General features: G+C 45.2%; 1 protein-coding gene and 1 long non-coding RNA gene across 2 annotated transcripts; one reads left to right on the top strand and one right to left on the bottom strand.

Moving 5' to 3' along the window:
• Positions 1-1,095: 1,095 nt before the first annotated feature.
• Positions 1,096-21,014, top strand: LOC135284216 (myosin-3-like). Its single transcript, XM_064395617.1, has 39 exons — positions 1,096-1,296; positions 2,426-2,569; positions 2,650-2,806; positions 3,521-3,548; positions 3,630-3,738; positions 4,252-4,344; positions 4,651-4,714; positions 4,796-4,894; positions 5,404-5,507; positions 5,595-5,733; positions 6,703-6,821; positions 6,997-7,146; positions 7,592-7,762; positions 8,318-8,627; positions 8,797-8,870; positions 9,095-9,182; positions 9,271-9,388; positions 10,760-10,883; positions 10,974-11,110; positions 11,187-11,442; positions 11,613-11,855; positions 12,194-12,370; positions 12,451-12,596; positions 12,679-12,769; positions 13,204-13,593; positions 14,122-14,248; positions 15,018-15,136; positions 15,633-15,829; positions 15,989-16,172; positions 16,262-16,427; positions 16,997-17,121; positions 17,311-17,619; positions 17,705-17,908; positions 18,028-18,153; positions 19,644-19,814; positions 19,907-20,011; positions 20,085-20,180; positions 20,301-20,438; positions 20,852-21,014. Exons 1-39 carry the CDS (start codon positions 1,111-1,113, stop codon positions 20,873-20,875), a joined length of 5,808 nt encoding a protein of 1,935 aa, XP_064251687.1. The 5' UTR covers positions 1,096-1,110; the 3' UTR covers positions 20,876-21,014.
• Positions 10,869-19,389, bottom strand: LOC135284218 (uncharacterized). The gene is made up of 3 exons (XR_010349657.1): positions 19,235-19,389; positions 18,774-18,934; positions 10,869-11,003 (listed from the first exon to the last, which is right to left on the bottom strand). It is a non-coding gene; the product is annotated as an uncharacterized LOC135284218 (long non-coding RNA).
• Positions 21,015-23,990: the final 2,976 nt, after the last annotated feature.

Genomic DNA, 23,990 nt, shown 5'->3' with positions numbered 1-23,990 from the left:
AGGAGAGCACATTCCCAGTAAAGGAAATTTCCACCAAAGAAAAGTCTACAAAATCCCAGAGTTACTAAAATTGGGAGAGAAGAGCAGGTCCTTCCTTTACATGCTGTATATGGCAAAAAATGAACACGAATTGGTGAGCAGGCGGGAGTGTCGATCCCCTCCTTCCAAATATAGGGACAGGGCTGAACCAGGGGGACTAAGCTGAGCCTATAAAAGCTGTCAGGGAGAAACCCTTGTTGGTGGCTCCTGATGTCCTGGCCAAGCTCAAGGCCATGCTGTGACTGACCTGCAGAGGGACAGAAGGCTCCTACCACAGGTCCTGTTCCCCATGCTTGGAGCCTCACAGGGCTGTGGCACTGTGGTGGGAATTCTACTGTAGATTCCCTGGTGGGCCATTCCTTGGGCAGGGAAGGAGTGCTCTGTGGTGAATTAACTGTGCCTTCAAAAGGCACAGTTAATTGCATGAGAGGTTTTGGGCCTTTGGAGAGGCTGCAGCTCAGTTGAAGTTTGACCTTTGACTCTTTCTCTTTCAGAGACACAAGATGTCAGCTGGTTCCTTCCTGCTTTCTGTTGGCTGATTGTTAAGGTGAGGATTTGAGGCATGAAAACTAACAGCTTGCCCAGGCTGGCATGAGCTGGCTTTTCTCCTGTGCCCACCGTGGGCAGGTCCCTGTTTTTCCCCCTCCATGAGCTCCTTCAAGCACGTGTCCATTCCTGCCCACTGTGGCTGCTCACCAGAGGATTAGGACAGCTTCCATGTTAATAAGAGTGGGGGTAGTCATAAATTAAAAACCAGAAGAAAAATAATCTTCGGGGCCTCACTTTTTCTAATGACTACATGAATCCTTCAGATCTGACCACTTTCCTGGGGAGCCCCCCTCCTCCTTTGGACATGGATCTCCTTTCCTTGGGGCCATGGAGGGTGGTAGCTCTTCACTGCCTTTGTACCTTCCAGCTTGGAAAGGCAAACAACTCCCTCAAGGTCTCACTGCACACATCTGAGAGCTGGGAGGGTGAGCTTGGAGCAGCCAGCTGGGGGTGAGTGTTCAGCTGCACACAGGGGAGCAGCCCAGCAGGGTCTGTCTTTCAGAGCCACGAGCAGAGACTGCCATGGAGATTTTTGGTGAGGCCGCGCCGTACCTGCGCAAATCCGAGAAGGAGAGAATAGAAGCCCAGAACCAGCCTTTTGATGCCAAAACCTACTGCTTTGTGGCTGACCCCGAGGTGGAGTACACCAGGGGAAGGATTAAGGCTGCACAGGATGGGAAGATAACTGTTGAGACAGAGGATGGCAGAGTAAGTGCATTCCTTCTGGCCCTTCTCCCAGCCCTGCTTAGGGACCCAGGGCATCTGCTGGGGACAAACTGAGAGAGCACCAGGCTAGCTGAGGCAAGAAATCTGCCCTGCCCTGTCCTCTGACTGGGACCAGCACAGCCTCCACAGGAAAGCATAGCTCTGGATGGTGGGATAAAAGTATTCATTGGATAATTATTCTTGGTTTGGGCTCTAAAAATCAGGCAATGCTCTAAGCCAGGTTGGATCATAGCCTTGCCAGTCTTAGCTTAGTTTTTAACACTTTCTCAGCTAACGCTGTTATATCCACTCATAAATTCCTTCCTTTACTGGGTGCTGAGCAGACAGATAACTTTGCAAGTGAAATTGTCAGTGTCACTGGCTGCAGTTTCCCAGAGGAGCATCCAAGGTGTTAATCTTCCAAAACGCTGAAGTGTCTTAGCAGCTTGTGTCCTGACACCTTTTGTAAGAATAACTGCAGCAGCTCAAAGAACAACCACGACCAACATCTTGGCAGTAGGTGCTACAAGGCTTTTAGAAAGCAGTGGCTGAGTTAAGCTGCTGCCAGCTGTGAACATCTGCCACCTCCACAACAAACCCACGGGCTCTGGCAGTGGGACAGGATGGTCCCTCACCGTGTGAGCCCAGCAGACAGTGCTGTCTGGTAGAGACAAAGCTGTTCTTTAATTGGGAATGGCCACAGACAGGAGTGGAACAAGTCTGTCCCAAGGATGGATTTGCTGTTGATGAGTCTTGTGCTGTTTGTGTCCCAGCTCTCTGGCACTGTCATGGGAACCCTGGAGCCTGGGAGGCTGGCTGGCCAGCAGATGTGCCCCAGGCTCTTACAGCCATGAGCAGCAGAGACCTAAAGCAGTGATAATGTGTTTAAAGATCTATTCTAGCACAAATCATGTATTCCAGGAAAATGACATCCTGTCAATGTACCTGTGTTGTAGACTTCCTGGCTGGCTGCAGTTTTTGCGCTGAAATAGCCATATTTTTCTTAACACAGTTAAACAGAAAGAAAAATATGAATTAGAGAAGCTTTAGAGATGTTATTACTTCTCTGTGGTTGTGGAAGGACTGTCAGGAGCTGCTGAACCAAGGTTTGCTCTTTCTCTCTGGATTATAGACAGTTGCTGTCAAACCTGATGATGTCTATGCCATGAACCCCCCTAAGTTTGACAGAGTTGAGGATGTGGCCATGCTGACCCACCTGCACGAACCTGCCGTCCTCTACAACCTCAAGGACCGCTACAGCTCCTGGATGATCTATGTAAGTTCCTTCTTCTGGCAAAGGAGAAAACACAGCTGCAGGAGCTGGACTTCAGTGACACCCCTGTTTTATTCCTGCAGACCTACTCGGGTCTCTTCTGCGTCACTGTCAACCCCTACAAGTGGCTGCCGGTGTACAACCCCGAGGTGGTGTTGGCCTACCGAGGCAAGAAGCGCCAGGAGGCCCCTCCACACATCTTCTCCATCTCTGACAATGCCTATCAGTTCATGCTGACTGGTGAGCTTTTCTGTTTTGACCAGACTTGGAATAAAAAAGTGTGTCAGAAGTGTGTTGCCTCTGCCAAGCACCGTTCTGTACTGCCATGGCTCAGTCATCTTTGCCAGCTCTTGCAGAGTGCTTTATCTGGTAATATTGCAGATTATCTGCTTGGTTTTTATTATAAACCCTAACTGATGCAAAGCCAGCTCCAGACAGTTTTCCCCATCTCCTGAAATATTTTCTTTATTCTTGAAGTGCTGTGCTGTTGTGCTGCACATTATCTGTATTTCTGGTCTAAGTACTAAGCTAAACAGCCTAACAGAGACCTCTGCAAAGGGCAGTTGCACTAGGACAGGACACACTATCTGGAAAGCACACCTGCATGTGGCTTCAAGGAACAGCAGGTAGATCCAGAACAGAGCTGATAGAAATATTACCATCAAAACACATGGTTTTCTTTGAATAAAGTCATGTCCCATATTTAATAGTATTAAAGGTAAAGAATGGAAAAGACAGAAGCAGAAACAAGCACAGGATGAACAAAGGAGGAGGAGAGAAGTCAAAGAGTGGAGTATAGGGAGGGAAAGAGAGGTGGAGAGTAGACCATGCATCTTTTCAGTTTTGCCTGCAGAGATTTTGTTTCATTCCCCCATGGACACCAGGTCCCAGCTAACTGAGAGCCAGCTCTTGCCCTACAGCTTCTCTGACTGCAGGTATTTTTCCCTCCGACAGATCGTGAAAACCAATCTATCCTGATCACGTAAGTGCATCTGCCACTTCGAGCTTTGTCTCCAGCCAGAGGTGGGCAGTTTATTCTTCACGCTGAGCCTTCTCTCTCCAGTGGAGAATCGGGTGCTGGGAAGACGGTGAACACCAAGCGCGTCATCCAGTACTACGCGACAATCGCCGCCAGCGGGGACACGGCCACCAAGAAGGAGCCCCAGCTGAAGGTGTGAGGAGGAGAGGCTTGGTGCAGGGCAGCTCAGGATGTTATCCCCTTGAGGACAGCACTGGTGACACACACTTACCTCAAAATATCTTTTATTAGCTTCAGCCACTCTTTGAAAGGCAGTAGGACCAGGGGCTGATGCGCATTAGGATCACAACAAATACAAGCCACCAGAGCTGCCACTGCCACTAAGGTGTAGCTTTACCTAGACTGAAACAGGACTGGTGCCCAGGAAGAATGAGAGCCTCCAGTTCCTTAGCATGGATCCATCTGTCCCTGTGGCTGACACCTGACAGCTCCGACTGTGGGAGAAATTCTGAATAAGAGGATGATGAGTTGTTTGTTGTTCACCCCCAGTGCTGGTTCTTGGTGCTGGAGTTGAGAAGGTGCAGCAGTAGCACTGCAGGGCTGAAATGAAGTGCAGGTGGCTGCACATGTAATCATTCCATAGAGCCACCTCTTCCTACCACGTGGCTCACGGTGTTTTTCAGTAATTATTCAATTATTCCTGCAGGGTACGCTCAAGGATCAAATCCTCAGCGCCAACCCACTGCTGGAGGCCTTTGGGAATGCCAAGACCGTGAGAAATGACAACTCCTCACGCTTTGTGAGTCAGCCTGTGTCTGTCCCTCTGCCCTCCTGTGTTCCTAATGCCCTTTGCCTGCTTGTTAGCTGTGACTGTGTGCCTCTTGGCTGGGAAAAATATTCTTGCTGACCCATTTCTTTGTTTTTATGAAATGCTGATATGTTAGCATCTGTTTCATGCTCACATTGCTGCAGCAACATGTTCCCCTTTATCTATCTTTATATATCAAAGCTAATCAGACTAATTTGGTGATGCTGTCATAAAGACTGAAGAGATAAAAACACTCTGAGATTGCTGCACTGACCCCCACTTTTGTCTGCTTGCCAGGGTAAATTCATTCGTATCCATTTTGGAACCTCTGGAAAGCTGGCCTCTGGTGACATTGAGACCTGTGAGTAACTGAGGGGGGCAGACAGCCTTGCTAAAACATAAAGAACCTGAAAAATGTCTAAAATGTGCATGCATGTTACAGACTTGCTGGAAAAGTCAAGAGTCACTTTCCAGCTGAAAGCTGAGAGAAGCTACCATATCTTCTACCAGATCCTCTCCAATAAGAAGCCTGAACTGCTTGGTAAGGACAGCCACCACCTGGTGACATTGAGTAAAGTCAGCGTGGGAGGCATTTCCCTCCATGTGCCAGCTCAGTGGCAGAGGGTTCAGTGGCACAGTGCCCTGTGTCACATGCAGAGCAGGGGTCATGTGCTGATTTATGTCCTCAGCTTTGCAGCCTCTGCCCTGCCCAGGTTCCCCAAGCTGTGTCTCTGCATAACACTAGGGCTTTACCCCACCTCCATTTATCCTCCCTGGGTGAGTTCTAACACAAACTGTGTGCAGGTGAGGCACAGGGGTGGCCAATGTACTCTGCCTCACACCTTGCTGAGTGCTCAGCTCTCAGTTGACAACATATTAAACTGGAAAGACTGCTCAGCCAGGGGAAGGCAGATGAAAGGCTTTACTCTTTCTGGTCTCTTAATAAAAAAACAGGAGTTTTGGATGCAAGAGAGCTTGTGAAACCTTGCTGAGCCATTGTTCCATCTTCCCTGCCAGGCTCTGGCTCTCACTCCCGTGTTTGCCTTTCAGAGATGCTCCTTGTCACAGCCAACCCCTATGACTACCCCTTCATCAGCCAAGGGCAGATCTCTGTGGCCAGCATCGATGACCAGGAGGAGCTGGTTGCCACAGATGTGAGTGCAGTGGGCAAGGAGAGACTTTTACAGTCTCACTTTTACTCTCACCACTGTTAAAACCAGCTGATCTGTCTTGGTGCGCAGGCAGCCATTGACACTTTGGGCTTCAGCCCCGAGGAGAGAGTGGGGATTTACAAGCTGACGGGGGCAATCCTGCACTACGGGAACATGAAATTCAAGCAGAAACCACGTGAGGAGCAGGCAGAGCCTGATGGCACAGAAGGTAATACCTCCCTAGCTGGGAGAGAAGTATTTCCAACTGTTTCCATGCCATTTTTCACTAGAAATGGAGGGAGTCTTCCAGGAGAGATGTCATTTTTCCTTGATAAACATAGAAAGGAGGCTTGATTTTCAACTTACCATTGTATTTGCAGGGATCCTTGTGGCAGGAAGGAATGATGAACCAGATTCCATGTTCTCAGAAGACTAATTAATTATTTTATTATACCATATTATATAAAAGAATACTATACTATACTAAAGAATACAGAAAAGATACTTCTAGAATGTTAAAAAGATAATAATGAAACTTGTGACTCTTTCCAGAGTCTCGACACAGCTTGGCCCTGGTTGGCCAAAGAGCCAAAACAACTCACACCACAATCCAATGAAACAATCACTGTGGGTAAACAATCTCCAAACACATTCCAAAGCAGCAAAACACAGGAGAAGCAAATGAGATAATAATTGTTTTCTTTTTTTCTGAGGCTTCTCAGCTTCCCATGAGAAAAATCCTGGGCAAAGTGATTTTTTCAGAGAATGTGAATGCCACATCTTACTGCATCAAATAGAGGCACTTTCTGCATCCAGTTTATTCCTGATGACTCTGCTGTAGGACCCTGTGCCTGGGGCACATCACTGTAGGGTTCTCCAGTTTCTGGTTACACACACACATTTGTTCTGCCTGGGTGACATTGTGGAGAAGTGGCTTGATGGGGAAAACTCTGTGTTGTCCCATCAACAGTGCCCTCCTGGGTTTCACCATGTCTGTTGGGGCTGCTCTAGCCACTCTCCCATGAGGACCAGTCCTACAAGGCTGTTCAGAAAAGTAAAGGAGAATGTTAGTCAAGATTTGTGGATGGGGTAAAGCCAATTGAGTTACAAGTTTCAGAGTGAGCTCTGGCTGGTCCCAATGCCCTGTGCGTGTCTGAGCTAAGAAGAAAGTATTTCAAGTTATTATTTTGTTTTCCAGAGGCTGACAAAGCAGCATATCTGATGGGCCTGAACTCAGCAGACTTGCTGAAAGCTCTGTGCTATCCCCGGGTGAAAGTGGGCAATGAGTATGTCCTGAAGGGCCAAACAGTGGATCAGGTGGGCATCAAGGAGCAGCAGGGACCATCCTCTCCCTAAGGAAAAGGAATGGGTGCAGGTCACAGCCGAGAATGGTCGGGGCCATTAAGGCCTGTTAGTGCAGTGTGTGTGGGCATGGTGAGGGGTGTTTTGCTCTGGGGCTGCCCTGACACAGGTGTGGGACATCTTCCTGCAGGTGCAACAGGCAGTGAATGCCATTGCCAAGTCTGTCTATGAGAAACTCTTCCTGTGGATGGTGATGCGCATCAACCAGCAGCTGGACACCAAGCTGCCAAGACAGCATTTCATTGGGGTCTTGGACATTGCTGGCTTTGAGATCTTTGAGGTTTGCAGTACTCTCAGACTTGTGCCTGTCTCTAAATGCTTTTTTCAGTTTGTTTGTCTTCTCTGACATTTCCTCCTCCTCACCCCAGTGCAAGCCCTCAAGAACAGGGCAAATCTGTCTGAAGCTGCTTCTGCCTTTGTAGATCCATCACCCTCTTTGTAAGAGAAGAGACAGGGCAGAAGCATGGCCATGGAGCTGCTCTCTCTCTCCCCACAGAGTCAGTGTTTATGGACATTAGGGCCACCCAAACATGGCCAATGCAGGCTGCAGTAACCATGTGCTGCACTGCACTACTTTTCTGTAAGCCTGGACACCCATGGTACATTCTTTACACTGTTATCAAAACCCTCTTGGGTCAGTCTGGCTGACCTTGCTGTGACATCCCTGTGAAAAACAATTGATCAGAGGCAGTTTAACACTATTAACACACTTACTCAAATATTAGTTCAACAGCTTTGAGCAGCTGTGCATCAACTTCACCAATGAGAAACTGCAGCAGTTCTTCAACCACCACATGTTCGTGCTGGAGCAGGAGGAGTACAAGAAGGAGGGGATTGAATGGGAGTTCATTGACTTTGGCATGGACCTGGCTGCCTGCATTGAGCTCATTGAGAAGGTGAATTTCTTAAGCGTCTTGTGCAATCACACAAATTGAATCTTAAAGGGTTCTTGAGAGTGTTTGCTCTGAGTGCTTCAATACAATCTCTCTGGGAAGCTGTCAGGTCTCTTCACCTCCTCTGTTTCTTTAAATATTACCCATGTGAGTAATTAATTATCCACTGGCTGGGAATGTAGCCTGTCTTCTGATTCCATCCATCCATCCATCCATCCATCCATCCATCCATCCATCCATCCCAGAAAGCCTCATGTCTGCTTGCTTTTTGTTCCTTCTGAGTTAGAAGTCACTACTGTATTCTGAGAAGTTACTGTACAGTTTTTGCTTGACTTCTCTTGTTTTCCACACACTGTCTGGGTAATTCAAAACTGTATATAAAAATCTTACGAGTTCTTTAAAGTATCTTGCTATCTGTTCACAAAAAATCTTGCTTACCTGCTCCTCCAGGCTAATTCTCTATAAAATACCTCCAGTACTTCAATTTTTGCATGTCTTTCACTCTGTATTATTATACCTTGAATTGATCTTATTTGAAAACACCATTTTTCTACTCAGCCCATGGGCATCTTCTCCATCCTGGAAGAGGAGTGCATGTTCCCCAAGGCAACTGACACCTCTTTCAAGAACAAGCTCTATGACCAGCACCTAGGCAAGTGCAGCAGCTTCCAGAAGCCCAAGCCTGCCAAAGGCAAGGCTGAGGCCCACTTCTCCCTGGTGCACTATGCTGGCACAGTGGACTACAACATCACTGGGTGGCTGGAGAAGAACAAGGACCCTCTGAATGAAACTGTCATTGGGCTGTACCAGAAGTCATCTGTGAAAATTTTATGCCATCTTTATGCCAGTTTTGCTTCCATAGATGAAGGTAAGCTTGGAGGATTATGTTTCCAGTTTGGGGTTTCCTACTGTACCTCTCACCTGACGTGGATCAGCGTTGAGTCAGTGCTTGTGTGCTGTGTGTTAGATGCACAATTATAACACTGTCACAGGGATGTGCAGCAGTTCCTCAGCTGGACTGTCATCTCATTTTCCAGCTGAAGGTGGTGGGAAGAAGAAAGGAGCCAAGAAGAAGGGCTCTTCCTTCCAAACCGTCTCTGTAGTCTTTCGGGTAAGTTCTCTGGCAGAGACTCTCACACCTGGCTCCACAGCCATATTTTCATTTTAAGGGATGTTCTTCAGTAGTAGTCATTTACTTTCCTGATGCCTACACAGAATTGTAGAATATTCACTAGTAGAGTAAGGAGAAAGTTCTGAGTTTTTGCTTTTCAGAGGAGTCAAATCACTTTGAGAACTGAGATAACATACAGATTATAAATGATCTCTGCTTTATAGGAAAATCTGAATAAGCTGATGTCTAACTTGCGAACAACTCATCCTCACTTTGTGCGTTGCATCATTCCCAATGAAACGAAGACCCCAGGTAATTCATAAAATATAGACTAGAATAGAAAGAGGCAGAAAGAGCAATGTTAGAGCCATTGGTGTGTCCCCGTGCTGCTCTGTCACAGGCCTGATGGATCACAAGCTCGTTCTGCACCAGCTGCGATGTAATGGAGTTCTGGAGGGCATTCGGATCTGCAGGAAAGGATTTCCTAACAAGATACCGTATGGGGATTTCAAACAAAGGTCAGCAATAACATTCTTCTGTTTGCATTGAGCCAAACTCATCTGAAAGAAGACTCTTGCTAAAGCAGTCCATGATACAGTTATTAGGAAAAGACTATTTTAATATTGAACACACGTGGAAAGCAAAAGGCATATCTAATAGCACAGTCTGTGTGGGCAGTGCCCAGCCAGATGCCTTCCTCAATATTGTATGCCAAAAACTATTTTTAATTCATTCCTGTTAATTTGAATGTTTGGATATTCTTTGCTTTAATTCTCAAACTGGGCACAAGCATGTTTCAGCAGAAAAACAGAAGGTAGTCTATGCACATCCTGTATTCACCTGCTATCTAGTAGAGGCTTGAAGAGTGAGGTTTAAATAATTCTAACTTGAGTGGTTTTATAAAGAGGAAGTTTTATTAAATCCAATGCTACTTCTTGATGAAATGCTAAGCTTGACTGGCAAAGAGAGTTGCAGTAAGAAGGGATTCCAGCAGGAAATCTAAGTTAGTTCCACATGACCTTGTAATTTTGTAGTGGGTTAATATTTCTACATGCTAACGTTCCTACAGCATTAGCAGATTCATTTAGAGATAAAACCCCACAACCAAAAAATCTTATCATGGGAACTGCTGCAAATAAGACTTTTATAAAGGGTTGATAAATTCAGGGCAACCCAGCTGGGGTCTGTGGAGGATTTTGTCTTCTGCCGATTACCACAGGGGTCATCTGCTCGTTGTGTTAGAACAAAGGCAAATGTAGGGCCAGATCTCTAAGAACAAAGCAATCACTCCCCCCCTTACAACTTTGTGCAGGGTGTGCTGGAGAGCAGGGCACTGAGAAAGGCTGGAATGGTGTTTTGGGTACTACCTGAAGGCATTGGCCAGCCCTTGATGTGGGAGGGCAGATTTGTGCATCGATGCTGAAAATAGGTATTGAATAATCTCTCCGTGTAGGATTAGGAAGTCCATTGCTGGATCCAAAGTCTAATTCTGGGTTACATGGTACAGAAGGAATGTGAGAAGCCGGATATGGTTCAGAAAAGCAGTTTCCCTGCTCTTAAAATCCATCAATTTTTTGAAGTTACAGCTAACCCAATGAGCTGGACCCATAGAGTAGTGATAATGACTGTGACACAAATGAGCAGAGTCTCTCAGGTCCAGAGAACAGACTGTCCCTGCCTTCAGTCTCAGTGAGGGCTGTAACACATCCTTGGTACCTACTGAACTGACCTGCTGCTATTTGCTGCTTTTCTTACTGCTTTGCTATTTGAGGCTGGAGGTGTGAGTCAGACTCAGCCTTCCTCTGTATCTTCAAACTGACAGCTGTTCTTGTGGCATCCTGTGCACTAGAATGGTACTGATGGGTAAGCTTTTTCCTTTATTTTATCAGATACCACCTTCTGAATGCCAGTGCCATCCCAGAAGGAAAGTTTATTGATAGCAGGAAGGCGTGTGAAAAGCTGCTGTCTTCCATTGAGATAGATCATACTCAGTACAAATTCGGACACACTAAGGTAAAAGTTTAATTTTCCATACGATAAGAAAACATTCATTGTGTGGAAATGTAAACTCAGCAATGAGTGGTGTCTGTTCTTTTGCTGCAGGTGTTCTTCAAGGCAGGTTTGCTGGGTGTCCTGGAAGAGATGAGAGATGAACGTTTAGGACAGATGATCACACGGACCCAGGCTTTGTGCAGGGGATACCTCCGGAGACTTGAGCTGAAAAAAATGTTTGACCACAGGTGTGTGTCCTCTGCCAGGTCTGGTTGCTCAGAGATGGGCTTTATTCCCAGATCTGATGGATCACTTTGGTTTCAGGGAGTCCATCCTCTGCATCCAGTACAACATCCGTGCATTCATGAAAGTCAAGCAGTGGCCCTGGATGAAGCTGTACTTCAAGTTTAAACCCCTCTTAAAAAGTGTGGGAACTGAGAAAGAGCTGGCCATGATGAAGGAAGAGTTTGAGAGAACAAAAGAAGAACTGGCTAAATCAGAAGCCACCAGGAGCAAACTGGAAGAAAAAATGGTGGCTCTGGTACAAGAGAAAAAGGACCTACAGCTGCAAGTATTAACTGTAAGTAAATGAAATAATTTTTGGCTCTTCAGATTACATCAGTTTTGTTTGAGTGTTCGGTAAAGGGCTGAAAGGAAATTCTGTTGTTTCATGTACCAGCCATTTAATATGCAGGTGATTTATGCAAGTGTCAGTATATAATGAAATATATTTCTGTTCTCTATGAAAAGGAAAATGAAAATTTGGCTGATGCTGAAGAAAGATGTGACCAGCTGATCAAACTAAAATTCCAGCTGGAAGCAAGAATAAAGGAGGTAATGGAAAAGCTGGAAGATGATGAGGAGATGAATGCTGATCTGGCAGCCAGAAAGAGGAAACTGGAGGATGAATGCTCTGAGCTGAAGAAAGATATGGATGACCTTGAGTTAACATTGGTCAAGGCTGAAAAGGAAAAGCATGCCACTGAAAACAAGGTGCTTTTTTTTCTGCAATGTTTAATAACAGTTGCTCTGCTGATGTATAGGCTGTAAAGATTCAGTAAACTTGAATGCTTACATGCTGCTGTGTAAGGAGATCTGTGGGCCTGATATTGAACCTGGGCACCTCTGTTGTGCAGCAAAACCAACCCATAAGCATGCAAAAATGCATTAAAGTTCATCATTGCTTTGTGACTTCTGAAGGGTTGATATATAAGCAGAGAGATTGTAGAGTGTGACCATAAAATGGTCAAAGCCTCTTTGGGAGTTTAACAGCAAGTTCATTGTATGTGTTCATGTTATTAGTGACCTTAAAGTATTTTACCTTACAATAGGTCAAAAATCTGGCTGAAGTAGTGACAGGTTTGGACGAGACTGTTGCAAAGTTAGTGAAGGAGAAGAAGGCCCTTCAAGAAGCCCAGCAACAGGCACTGGATGACCTGCAAATAGAGGAGGAGAAAGTTAATACCCTCACCAAAGCTAGGATCAAGCTGGAGCAGCAAGTGAACCATGTGAGCATGTTCAGCACAAGGAGAAGGAGCAGATTCTTTAGTTGTTCCATCAGTCATGATTATGTATGTTTATGTTGCAGGTTGAAGGATCTCTGGAACTCGAAAGAAAAGCGTGTGTGGACCTTGAACGGGCAAAGAGAAAACTTGAGGGAGACTTGAAACTTGCACAGGAAACCATAGTAGATCTGGAGAATGAGAAACAACATTTAGATGAAAAATTAAGGAAGTATGAGAAACAAATAAGTAGATAATTTATTATTTGGCTTTAACTGGACATATTTTCTTTTAATAAAACATCTCATTCACAGGAAAGACTTTGATTTTAACCAGATGCAAAATAAAATTGCAGAACAGCGAAATTCAGGTACTCATTTGCAGAAGAAGATCAGAGAATTGCAGGTAAGAGACTTTAATTCATCATTACTGTTTGCTTGTTTTAAACTGTAGTATAATGAATAATGCTTGTCCAGAATTTGGCATTGGCTCTGTCAGACAGAGGTGAAGCATCCAGCAGCTTCTCATAGAAGCCACCCCTGTAAGCCTCCACTCTCAAAACTTGGTAGTGGGGGGATACAGGGATGCAAACCCAAGCAAACTCAATACAACATCAGAAAGCTGTGATTTAAAGCTAGAATGAGTTGATCCATAGGTTCTTTCTGTCAGTAAGTCTTTACCTACAATCCCAAAACAGTGAAATTTGAAGAAAGTTTATTTTGCTTACAGTCTCCAAAACAAGGTTCTTGGTGTTCTACTGTGACAAATATGCAGTAACCTAAGCCCTGAATGACTTGTTCCCTCTTCAGTTCCTGATGTGCTATTTGCTCTTTGTCCAGGCTCGTGCTGCAGAGCTGGAGGAGGAGACCACGAGTGAGAAAACAACTCGGACAAAAGCAGAGAAGCGTTGTGCTGAGCTGGCTCGCGAGCTCGAGGAAACCCGTGGGAGCCTTGAAGAGGCTGGAGGAGCCAGCACTGCTCAAACAGAGCTCAGCAAGAGGCGCGAGGCAGAGTTCCAGAAGATGCGGCGTGACCTGGAAGAGGCCACGCTGCAGCACGAAGCCACGGCTGCCGCCCTGCGCAAGAAGCACGCGGACAGCACAGCTGAGCTGGGCGAGCAGATCGACAACCTGCAACGCGTGAAGCAGAAGCTGGAGAAGGAGAAGAGTGAGCTGAAGATGGAGATCGGTGACCTGGCCGGTCGTACAGAGGCCATTACCAAGTCCAAGGTGTTTCTTTATGACTTAAATACTCGAATTACCAATATTTCTGTCTGATGAGAACTGTACAAACACACCTATCAATGCAGGGTGACCCCAACGTCAGAAATAATGTGCTCTGATTCCATGATTCAGAACGTTGAACAATTGCTTTATTAAGCTATATTATATTACACTAATACTATACTAAATTACAAACTAAATAGATACTATACTGAAAAATAGTAAAGAAAAACCTGTGGCTGTCTGCAGACAGCCAGGACACAACTTTAACCCAATCAGCCAAGGAATCAAAACAATCTTTCTTAATCTTGTCCAATTAACAAATCACTTTAAGTAAACCATCTCTATAACACATTCCACATGTGTAAAGCAACAAGAGCAATGAATAGATATAAGAATAATTTTCTCTCCTTCTCTGAGGTTCTCTCTACCTTCCCAAGAAAAATCCTTGAAGAACTTGTACCTGCTGCTGTCTGTGAAGAGAGCTGCATCCACACACACCTGCACAAATTCCACTTTCTGATTCTCTTTCAGGCTGTTCTGGAAAAAAGGTACCGCACACTGGAGGATGAGGTGAGTGAGATGAAAGCCAGACTTGAGGAGCAACAGAGGAATGTGAATGAGGTGGTGATGCAAAAAGCCCAGCTCCAGACAGAGTCTGGTAAGGAAGGCACAAAGATGTGCTAAGGGGATATTTTTTCCTTTCATAGCAAACAGATTCTCTCATGTGTACCATTCTCTGACTAGTTAACCTTTGTTGTAAGGTCATTGAGCATAGTGCTCAAGTGGAATCTTAGAATGAAACTGAAAATTTGAGAAAAAAATGTAAAATGGCTCAGGATAAATCTGAAGAACACAATATTGGACTGCTACAGGAAGTACTGAGAATTTTAGAGATGATGGCATAACCTATAGGCACCTCTCCAAGAAAAGGGAGAGATGTACTTCAGCCCCCAGGACAGAGGGTGATATGGAATAAATTATTTCCAATTACTATAAATCTTATGAAATGAAAATTCAGGGTTTATCTCTTGCATCACAAGGACAATTATGGGAAACTGCTACAGCATTTTGTGTCAATTCAGCCAGTGTGACAGCATAAAATCCTGCTGCTTCAAAATGAAAATTAAGCAAATTTTCAAAAGCATTTTTCTTCAGGAAAAAAATAGCATCTAGTGGATCAGAACTGTAGTAAGGGATACAATTAGAATTAGGGAATCAGGTGAGTTTTGATAAAGAAAGAACAACAACAAAAGCATTTTTAAGGATTAAAATATATCTGCAATGGTAGATGTATAATGGGAGCAACTGAAAATGTAACCAGTGCTGTGTGATTCCTATTATTCTTCTTCTTATTATTACTATTATTAATGAGTGCTTTCAGGATGCTAATCTGTACAGTATTGAGAACTTGACCACTCTTGTCATAGGTGAACTAAGCCGTCAGCTCAAAGAGAAGGAAACTGTGAGGTTGCAGCTGTCCAGAAGCAAGCAGGCACTTACACAGCAAATAGAAGAACTCAAGAGGCAGCTGGAGGAAGAGATCAAGGTACTGTGAACTACTGAGCACCTGAAAAAGCTTCAAAATGTATCAGGGGCTCATTTCATTTGAAAAAAAATTTTGGGAGTTTGTAAATATTGCCTGTAGTCCAGGCAGTAAAATTAGTCCGGGGAAGGATGTGTACAGTAAGCACTGTGTGCAGTGGGTTCTTTGCAAAGGATGATTCAGGCATGCTGAAAGTTGATGTAACTTGGTGAATTTTTTGATGCTTCTAAATTTTAAAGCCATGGTCTATGAGAATTCTTTAGCTTCTGTAGCCACAGTGAAGACAAGTTACAACATATGCCAAGGTGAAAGCATCACTTTTGGTCTTTTCTAGTGGTAGAGTTGGTGACAGGTAAAGGCAGCTTCCTGAACACTCACAAAGCTCCAGCCCTTTGTCTTCTGTCCGGGCTGCAGTGATCATATTCCAGATGTGCAAGGTCATGAGGTGTCCTGCTGGTCACAGCTAACAGAAATACCTGATATTGTGGGTCCTTTTTAGGCCAAGAACGCCCTGGCCCACGCCCTGCAGTCTGCTCGCCACGACTGTGACTTGCTCCGGGAACAATATGAGGAGGAGCAGGAGGCCAAGGGGGAGCTGCAGAGAGCCCTGTCCAAGGCCAACAGTGAAGTGGCCCAGTGGAGAACCAAATACGAGACGGATGCGATTCAGCGCACGGAGGAGCTCGAGGAGGCCAAGTACAGAACAGATGGGATGAGCTGTCCAGATGTACATGGGGCAGAACATAGACCCCCTTTTAGTAACCTGACCTAAATTATTTTTGGGGGGTTTGCATATAGTCCTCATGGTGTAATGATTTTTTTAATCATATGCTTGTTTTATTTATGTGCCTTAAGGAAAAAGCTCTCTCAGCGTCTCCAGGAAGCAGGGCAGCAGGCAGACACGCTGAATTCCAAGTGTGCCTCCTTGGAGAAAATGAAGTTCAAGCTGCAGGGGGAAGTGGAGGATCTGAGACTGGACATAGAGAGAGCAAACACATCAGCAGCTGCCCTTGACAGGAAACAGCAGAATTTTGATAAGGTCATAAATGAGCAAGGGGATTTGGAACTAGGTGATCTTTGATGTCCCTTCCAACCCAAAGCGTTCTATGACTCTATGGTGTCTTCCAGGTCATGGCAGAATGGAAGGGGAAGTATGAGGAGAGCCAGCTGGAGCGGGAATCTCTCTATAAAGAAGCGGGCTCACTGAACACAGAGCTTTTCAAAGTGAAAAATGCCTATGAGGAAACCTTAGACCAGCTCGAAACAATCAAGCGGGAGAACTCTGCTCTGCAGCGTACGTGTTTGGCTCTGGTGTCCCATCAGCTCTCACAGACCAGCCACAGCAAGGTGTGCCCCACCAGCACGCTCGTGCCTGCAGGAGGGCACCAAGGGACAGCACTCTGTCCTTCCTGTGCTCTCCATCTTAATGCAGAATATCAGTGTCTTACCAAAAGCTGTCAAGCATGTTTGTAAAGCAATGAAGCCAACAGAGCAAATGTCCTGGCTCTCTTATCTGCTGCAGACATTGGGGGCCATTCCCAGGCAAAGGTAGTGACCATGGGAGACTGAGCAGCTCATGAGAGTGAGTTTTGCAGATGCACTGAACACAATGACAAGACCTGTACTTTTAGACCCTGATGGCCTATCCATAGATGTAACACGTGCAGGGCCCTTCCAGGCTCTCTGTAAACCACACCAATGCCCCACTTGGCCTGCATGAGTTGGTTGTGTCTAGTTTTATCTGTACATATTTACAGACAGATGTATCATTGTGTACACATGTACATTTTGTGTATACATATTTATGTGTGCAAAAGGGGTGCTGGCTGCAGCAACAAAGTTGATGCCCTTCTTCTCTCACAGAGGATGCAGCTGATCTCACAGAGCAAATTACTGCAAATGGCAAAATGATCAGAGACCTTGAGAAAGGCAAAAAGCAAGCTGAAGTAGAAAAAAATGGTCTGCAAACAGCTCTGGAGGAGGCAGAGGTGAGTTAGTTTAAATATTACTGTAGATAGTAAAGAGCATGCTGAGCAGCTTTCTGTTCCCTTTTCTGGTAACCCTGTTTGATTGCCACAAACTTTAGGAAGTTCTGTGAAATCACTGAGTATCACCTCAATAATCGTGTTCTCTGAAATGTTACCTTCATCTTTGTTTTTCCCTTTTTTCCTTTAAAGGCAGCTCTTGAGCATGAGGAAGTCAAAATCCTTGGCGTCAACCAAGAACTGACTCAGATAAAGTCAGAAATCAGCAGAAAGATTGCTGACAAGGATGAGGAGATCAACCAGCTAAAAAAGAACCAGGAAAGGATTGTGGAGACAATGCAGGGTGTTTTGGATTCTGAAATCAGGAGCAGGAATGAAGCCCTGAGGCTGAAGAAGAAGATGGAGGGAGACCTGAATGAAATGGAGATCCAGCTGAGCCATGCCAACCGCCAGGCTGCAGAGGCACAAAAACACCTGCACAGCATCCAGGGAGCTCTCAAGGTCTTGCTTTACCTTCTGGTCCATTTATTTTTTAAGCAAAGTATTCAAGAAATTGATTAGGACAAAACTGGCTCTTTAAATACAGGACACCCAGATCCATCTGGATGATGCTCTGAGGACACAGGATGACCTGAAGGAGCAGGTGGCCATGGTGGAGCGCAGAGCAAACCTGCTGCAGGCTGAAGTTGAGGAGCTCCGGGCAGCCCTGGAGCAGACGGAGCGGTCGAGGAAATTGGCTGAGCAGGAGCTTCTGGATGCCACTGAACGTGCACAGCTCCTCCACACCCAGGTAGTTTGCTTTGCTAAGATTCATGTATTTTGGGGTCCAGCGATTGATGGAGGAAGAATGAATTGATGAATTGATCTCTATGTGTAGACACTCAAAGCCTCTCTCTTTCTCTTTCACAGAACTCCAGCCTTTTTAATACAAAGAAGAAGCTTGAAACTGATATAGCACAACTCCAAACAGAGATAGAGGATGTTACTAATGAAGCAAAAAGTGCTGAAGAAAGAGCTAAGAAGGCAATGACAGATGTGAGAATGCTACTATGGTTTTCACTTTGAATTTTCAAGGCTTCCAGTGGCATTGCTGCTGGGGGTTAATGTAAATATTCTTGTCACATGTTGGACAACAAACCATCTGGGCCTGGTTGAAAAGGCTTTGTGTCAGAGGAGGATTAGAGCAACAGGGAACATGTCCTGCTGACAGATGGGGCTGTTGCCATCATAAAGAACTGAGCCTACATTTAGTGAGTGGAAAACAAAAAAACTTTCTTCAGTGCTGCCTGAAAACATAATCCACAAAGAAATCCTGCAGTATTGAAACCAGTAAGGTGGCTAAGGTGTCTGAATAGTTATCTTTGCAAAATCCTATTATCAAATATTTTAATGAGAATTGTAAATTTCCATTCAAAATTGGTGCTAAATCCTCCCATGCAAGACCTGTGAAGCTCAGCCAGGCAATAGCACTGGTGTGTCAGGGGACTAAATCTGCTGATGATTTTTGATGCAGAGGATTAAACCAAAATCTTAACACTTAGATACATTATGTGGAATTAGAAAACTATTCAACTTGCTCATTAAAAGGAAAAAAAAAAATAGGATCTCAGAATCATTAGGATTGGAAGGGACCTCTGGAAATTATCTACTCCAGCCTGCTGCAGGTGACACAGAAACGTGTCCAGGTGGGTTTGGAATGTCTCCAGAGAGGGAGACTCTGTGCCCTCCCTGGGCAGCTGCTCCATGCTCTGCCACCCTCCATGGAAAGAAGCTCTTCCTCATGTTGAGGTGTCCCTGTGTTTTAATGATTTTTATTCTGTTTGAATAAAAGAAAAAGAAAACATTACAATGAATTACACACACATCTATATTTACATAAAACTTCTAGTGGTGAATTTTTTTCAGTTAAGACCTTTTCAGATATTTTGCTGCCAAAGCAATTTGTTGAATTCTACATTAATTATAATTATAAAATTATAACATTAATTATAATGTCGCTCAATATTGTGTTTAATTATACTGTGTAGGAATCCAATGTTTGAGAGAAAGAAAAAATCTTAGTTTGGCTTAAATAACATAGTTAATTTTAAACAATTTTTTTCCTTTGTGGCACTACCCTCCAGGAGTTTGGGGCAGTAGCAGGGCAAGCACAAAGCACAGCAGCCAGGACACCCCAGGTGTGTTGAGCACAGAAGCTTTCCAGCTGTGCCATGTTCTGTTGCCAGACTCTGCTGTTGCTCTGGAGGTTTCCCCTGGCACCCAGCTGTTAGTGAGGTCACAGTGGGACAGAACATTTTCCCTTTCTGTCACTCCAGCTCTGTGTGCAGTAAGGCAGACTTTTCCCATCCTTTTCCCTAGTATTTCCTGTCATGTTTTTGCCATTATCATGTGATGGACAAAAAATCAAAATAGGGAATGGGGTGGCAGGAATGGGCAGCAGGACACAGGAGGTAATCTTGTGCTGGTGCACAGTATGTGCTGTTCCTTCACATTCTTCCAGTTTCTTGTGTCATCTCCCCTCCAAGGCAGCCAGGATGGCAGAGGAGCTGAAGAAGGAGCAGGACACCAGTGCCCACCTGGAGAGGATGAAGAAGAACCTGGACCAGACAGTGAAGGACCTGCAGCACCGTCTGGATGAGGCTGAGCAGGTGACACTGAAGGGAGGGAAGAAAGAGATCCAGAAGCTGGAGGCCAGGGTGGGTACCAGCACTGAAGTTGGGTGTCAGAAACATCTTTCTTCTTTGATTGCTGTGTGAGGGCTTAAGCCAACTGTTGATTAATTCACCAGATCCGAGAATTAGAAGCTGAACTGCAGGAAGAACATAAAAAATCCTCAGAGGCTATAAAAAACATCTGCAAATATGAACGGCGTTTCAAAGAGCTCACTTTTCAGGTGGGTAAAAATAGAAAGCAATTCTGATGTTTTGTCTCCCAAGGACGTGAAATTGCACATTCTCTTTCCACAGTGTGAAGAACAAAAGAAGAACATGGTTAGGTTACAAGATCTGATAGATCAACTGCAGATGAAAATCAAATCCTACAGAAAACAAGCTGAAGAAGCTGTGAGTCACTAAAGTGAAGCAAATAGTTATTTACCAGTTCATGGGACTGCCAGTTTAAAAGTTGGCTCTGTGCCCCAGCATGTTGCCAGATGGTTTTAAATTTTTGTTTTGCAATTTCAGGGTGAACAAGCCAATACTGATCTCTCCAAACTGAAAAATGCACTGCATAAGATGGGTGAGGCTCTGGAAAGGGCAGATATTGCTGAGAGCCAAGTAAATAAACTCAGAGCTAAGGCCAGAGAAGGCTCTGCTACAAAGGTAAGGCTTTACTGCAGGTGTGCTGTTTGCTCAAGTGAGTCTAGCAGCAGATTTGTGCCTTGTACAGGCATTATTTGGAAAGGACAGCTCTGGAAGGAAGGGGCTTTTAAGGACAAGCTGAGTGGGTTGGGGTTGTTAAGATGGAATAAGCTCAGCAGTCCATGTGTCCTCATTTTTTTCAGTGAAACAATGGAATTAATCTTTTCTTCATGCTTCAGCTGTGGATGGTGGCCATCCTGGTGTTATCTGCATATATTCAATTCACACAGTGGTTTTAAGGGTTCCACAAATGTCTGCATTGGCTCAGGCTTCACTTGCACATCCTAGCTGGATGGTGAACTGAGATGGATGGTTTGAGGGATTAAAAGACTCATCTTGGCATGTGTAGACTAAACAAAGCTTCTCCTTCCTAGGTGGTGTTAGGAACTGAAAAATGAACTTCCTCTGGGATAACTGGAACTTCCACAAAGTACCTCTCCAGCTGTGGAAGTAATTTTCCCTTTGTTTATGAACACAAACATTTTCTGTTGCTGCTGCTGTACCAGTGTCAATAAAATAGATATCTGCAACTTCAAATGCTCCAAATGTAATGTTTAAATGAGAGTCTCATTTTGTCACTAAGTTAATTATAGTCAAAAGCATCAGTTTGAGTCTTACTACTTCTGTTTCTGTTCTGAGTCTTACTATTTCACTTTGACCAGTTTTATCCTGAATTTAAAACCTAGAGGTTTGACAGGCTTTTTTGCTTTTCCAAAGGAGGAATTCTGTTCCAGCTCCTGTAGCCTGGAAGCAGCACATTCTCAGGAGAGCAGCTGCACCTTGTTCTCAGCAGTGCTGTGCTTCAATCCAACGTCCTGCTGTGCTCCTGGGCCGTGTCACTGACTCCAGCCCACCATGTCAAATGATTGTGCACCACTCAGTGCACCACTCTGCTTCATGAACCTGCTGAGAAACAGTTGTTAACTTGTTCAGGAGTAGCTGTGCAAAATCAACAGAAAATTACTAACTGCTAGGCAAGTCTGGTAACCCTTGCCAGCCTGTCACTATTCATTCCAGAGTATCCAGGCATCACATGGCATTGTCATGTAATCCTCCCAGCCTTCTTGCCTGCTCTGGGGACAAAGTTTGCTGTTTGCTCTTGCCGCAGTGTAGTGGTTTTGGTTTGCTAATTTGAGATTTTCTGGCCAATGCACCAATGAGTGTGGTTGGTTCAGTGCTGGCAAATCACTGAAACTTTCACAAAGCAAGGTAAATTAAACAGAAATAAATGAGACATAAAAAAATGTGGAATGAAAGAAATCCACACCAGAAAGAGGATCTTAAAAGGATGGGAATAAGCTGGGGAGGGAATTTGTGATGGTTGGGAGTAGGAAAACGGACCACTCAAACATTCCTGGTGCTGAAGAACCACTCAGAAATGGAGAGCTTCAGGTGGAAAGAGGCAAATACCCTTCTGGATGCAAAGGATTAGTGTTTCAATGCAGGCTTTCAGCAAGTTGTTTGGAGCCTTGCAATACTCTCTGGTACCTCTCTCACTCTCATGGGTGTGATTGAGAATAAAGCAGGAAGCCCCATACTGTGAGCTCAGGGACAGGTGCACACCCTCAGGCAGGACCTGTCCTGAGCACAGCTGGGCACTGCTGGTGGCACTGAGGGCTGGCCTTGTCCCCCCAGCAAACTCACAGCTCCCTCTGCCCTCCAAGGCCACACCAAACTGCCCCTCAGCCTCCACAAGAGTCATTGCTGGAGGAGGGGACAGGGCTGAAAGGAGCTTTGGAGGAGGCCCATGGCAGGAGGATCAGCCCATCACGTGTCTCCTTTCATGCTCAATGTCAAAAGCCCAAAATAGCCCCAGTCTCCTAAGACTCCTGTTCGGGGTCGTGCCTGTTTGTGGGGATGATCTGCTTCCACTAATAGCGCCTGAAGACATTCCTGGGCGGGTAGGCTGCCTTCTATGTGGCACTGCAACGTGCTGCCCTGGAGGAGCTGGCCACGTGTGCTGTGTGCCAAGGCAGCAGCTGCTATTCTTACCCCAGAGAGACTCACTGCAGCACAGCTCCATTGCCAGATGAAAGGTTAAATAGCAGAAAGGGGCCCAGCACCGTGGCCATGGCCATTCCCTGCTGGGCTGTGCTGTCCCATGGGCAGAAAAGCAGCTGCCCAGGTACTTCCAGCAGTCAGCCAGGGCTCCTTGGGGTGGATGGAGCATCCCCTCTCTGTGAACCAACAAAAATGCAATGCCCTGTGGACCCAGAAGACCATCTTCTGCTTTGCAGATCAGCAAGAGGCCCCAGTTAGTGAATCCCTTCCCTGGTGAGGAAAGCAGAGGCTCCAGGAACAGCAGCATTGCAGAAAGTCTTGTCCCTTCCTGTAGCCAAGTGGAGCAGCCTGTTGAACGTGTTCAGATCGAATAGAGCTGGACCCTAATGCAGGGCATGTGACCAGCTGAACTTGATATATTCTGACTCTTGTTGAAGGAAAAAGTTGCTAAGAGTGAGTGTGGAAGAGTAACCACAGAACTCAGGTGGGATTGGAACAGTGCTGGGGAGTTCAGAAAAGGTCTGGGAGGAGAAAATCAAGATGGATGTGTGCAAGGAAAATAAATAAGTAATAATACAGTAGAGGATGTGGGCGTGGAAGAAATGACAACTCAGGACAGGCTTTGGATGAAAGGTCAGGAGAAATCCGAGGGGAACTGCTGGGAAACATTACAATGATAATCTGCAAACTACTAACTCATACCCCACCTCTGAAATTATTTTTAAAGCCTGATTTTAGTTTTGAAGAAATAATTTTCTGTATTTATTCTGTTGTTTCATTGCTGCTGAGGAGGTGTAAATGCTGAGCAGAGCTGTCTGCACTGACAAGAACAAATCCTCAGGCACCATTTCCCAAACCTGTTTGTGGGGATGCTGTACTGGGAGGGCAGAGTGAAAATCTAGACCTTCCCAGAGGCCTGAAGAATTCAGGGGTTACTCGCAGGTGGAGCCTGGAAGCCCCAAATATCCAGACCTCACTTCAGCTTTCCAGGCAGGGCAGGTAGCTCGGGTTGGGGTCCAGCAGCCTCAGGAGCTGCTTTTCTCTCTGGCAGAGTGCTCCAAGTTTTGAGCTGCTGCTGCTGTGGCCCACCCCACAGGGACCTGGCTTGTCACTCTTTTTGAGCCCATCCTGTGGCATATGTTTTATGTAGGATCATCCAAGGAAAAAAAAAAAGCCCTGGAGCTGTTCTGATTTGTGCTTCAGGAGCAGCAAATTGTGTTCTTACCTTGGCACATGAGATGAACACAGAAAGTAATTAAAGAAATATTTAGCCTGACCCACAAGGGAATCTGTCTTCCAATGTAAAATAATGAAACCCTTAATAAATTTCCTAAGGATGCAAAAGGAACTTTTCTGCAAGAACAAGTTGGTTCAGAAATGTCACTAGAAAAGTCTGCTGTGTATCCTGTTGGCAATGTCACTACAGTGAGGATCACTCAGAAAATTCTGTGGCAATCCACTGGGTTGTCTTAGTCTTGAAAAGCCTAATTTTTAAAGTGAGCAGATTTATAG

This window comes from Passer domesticus, chromosome 20 (genome assembly GCF_036417665.1).
Source record: "Passer domesticus isolate bPasDom1 chromosome 20, bPasDom1.hap1, whole genome shotgun sequence".
Taxonomy (NCBI): Eukaryota; Metazoa; Chordata; class Aves; order Passeriformes; family Passeridae; genus Passer; species Passer domesticus.
This window is presented reverse-complemented; position numbering and strand designations above follow the sequence as displayed.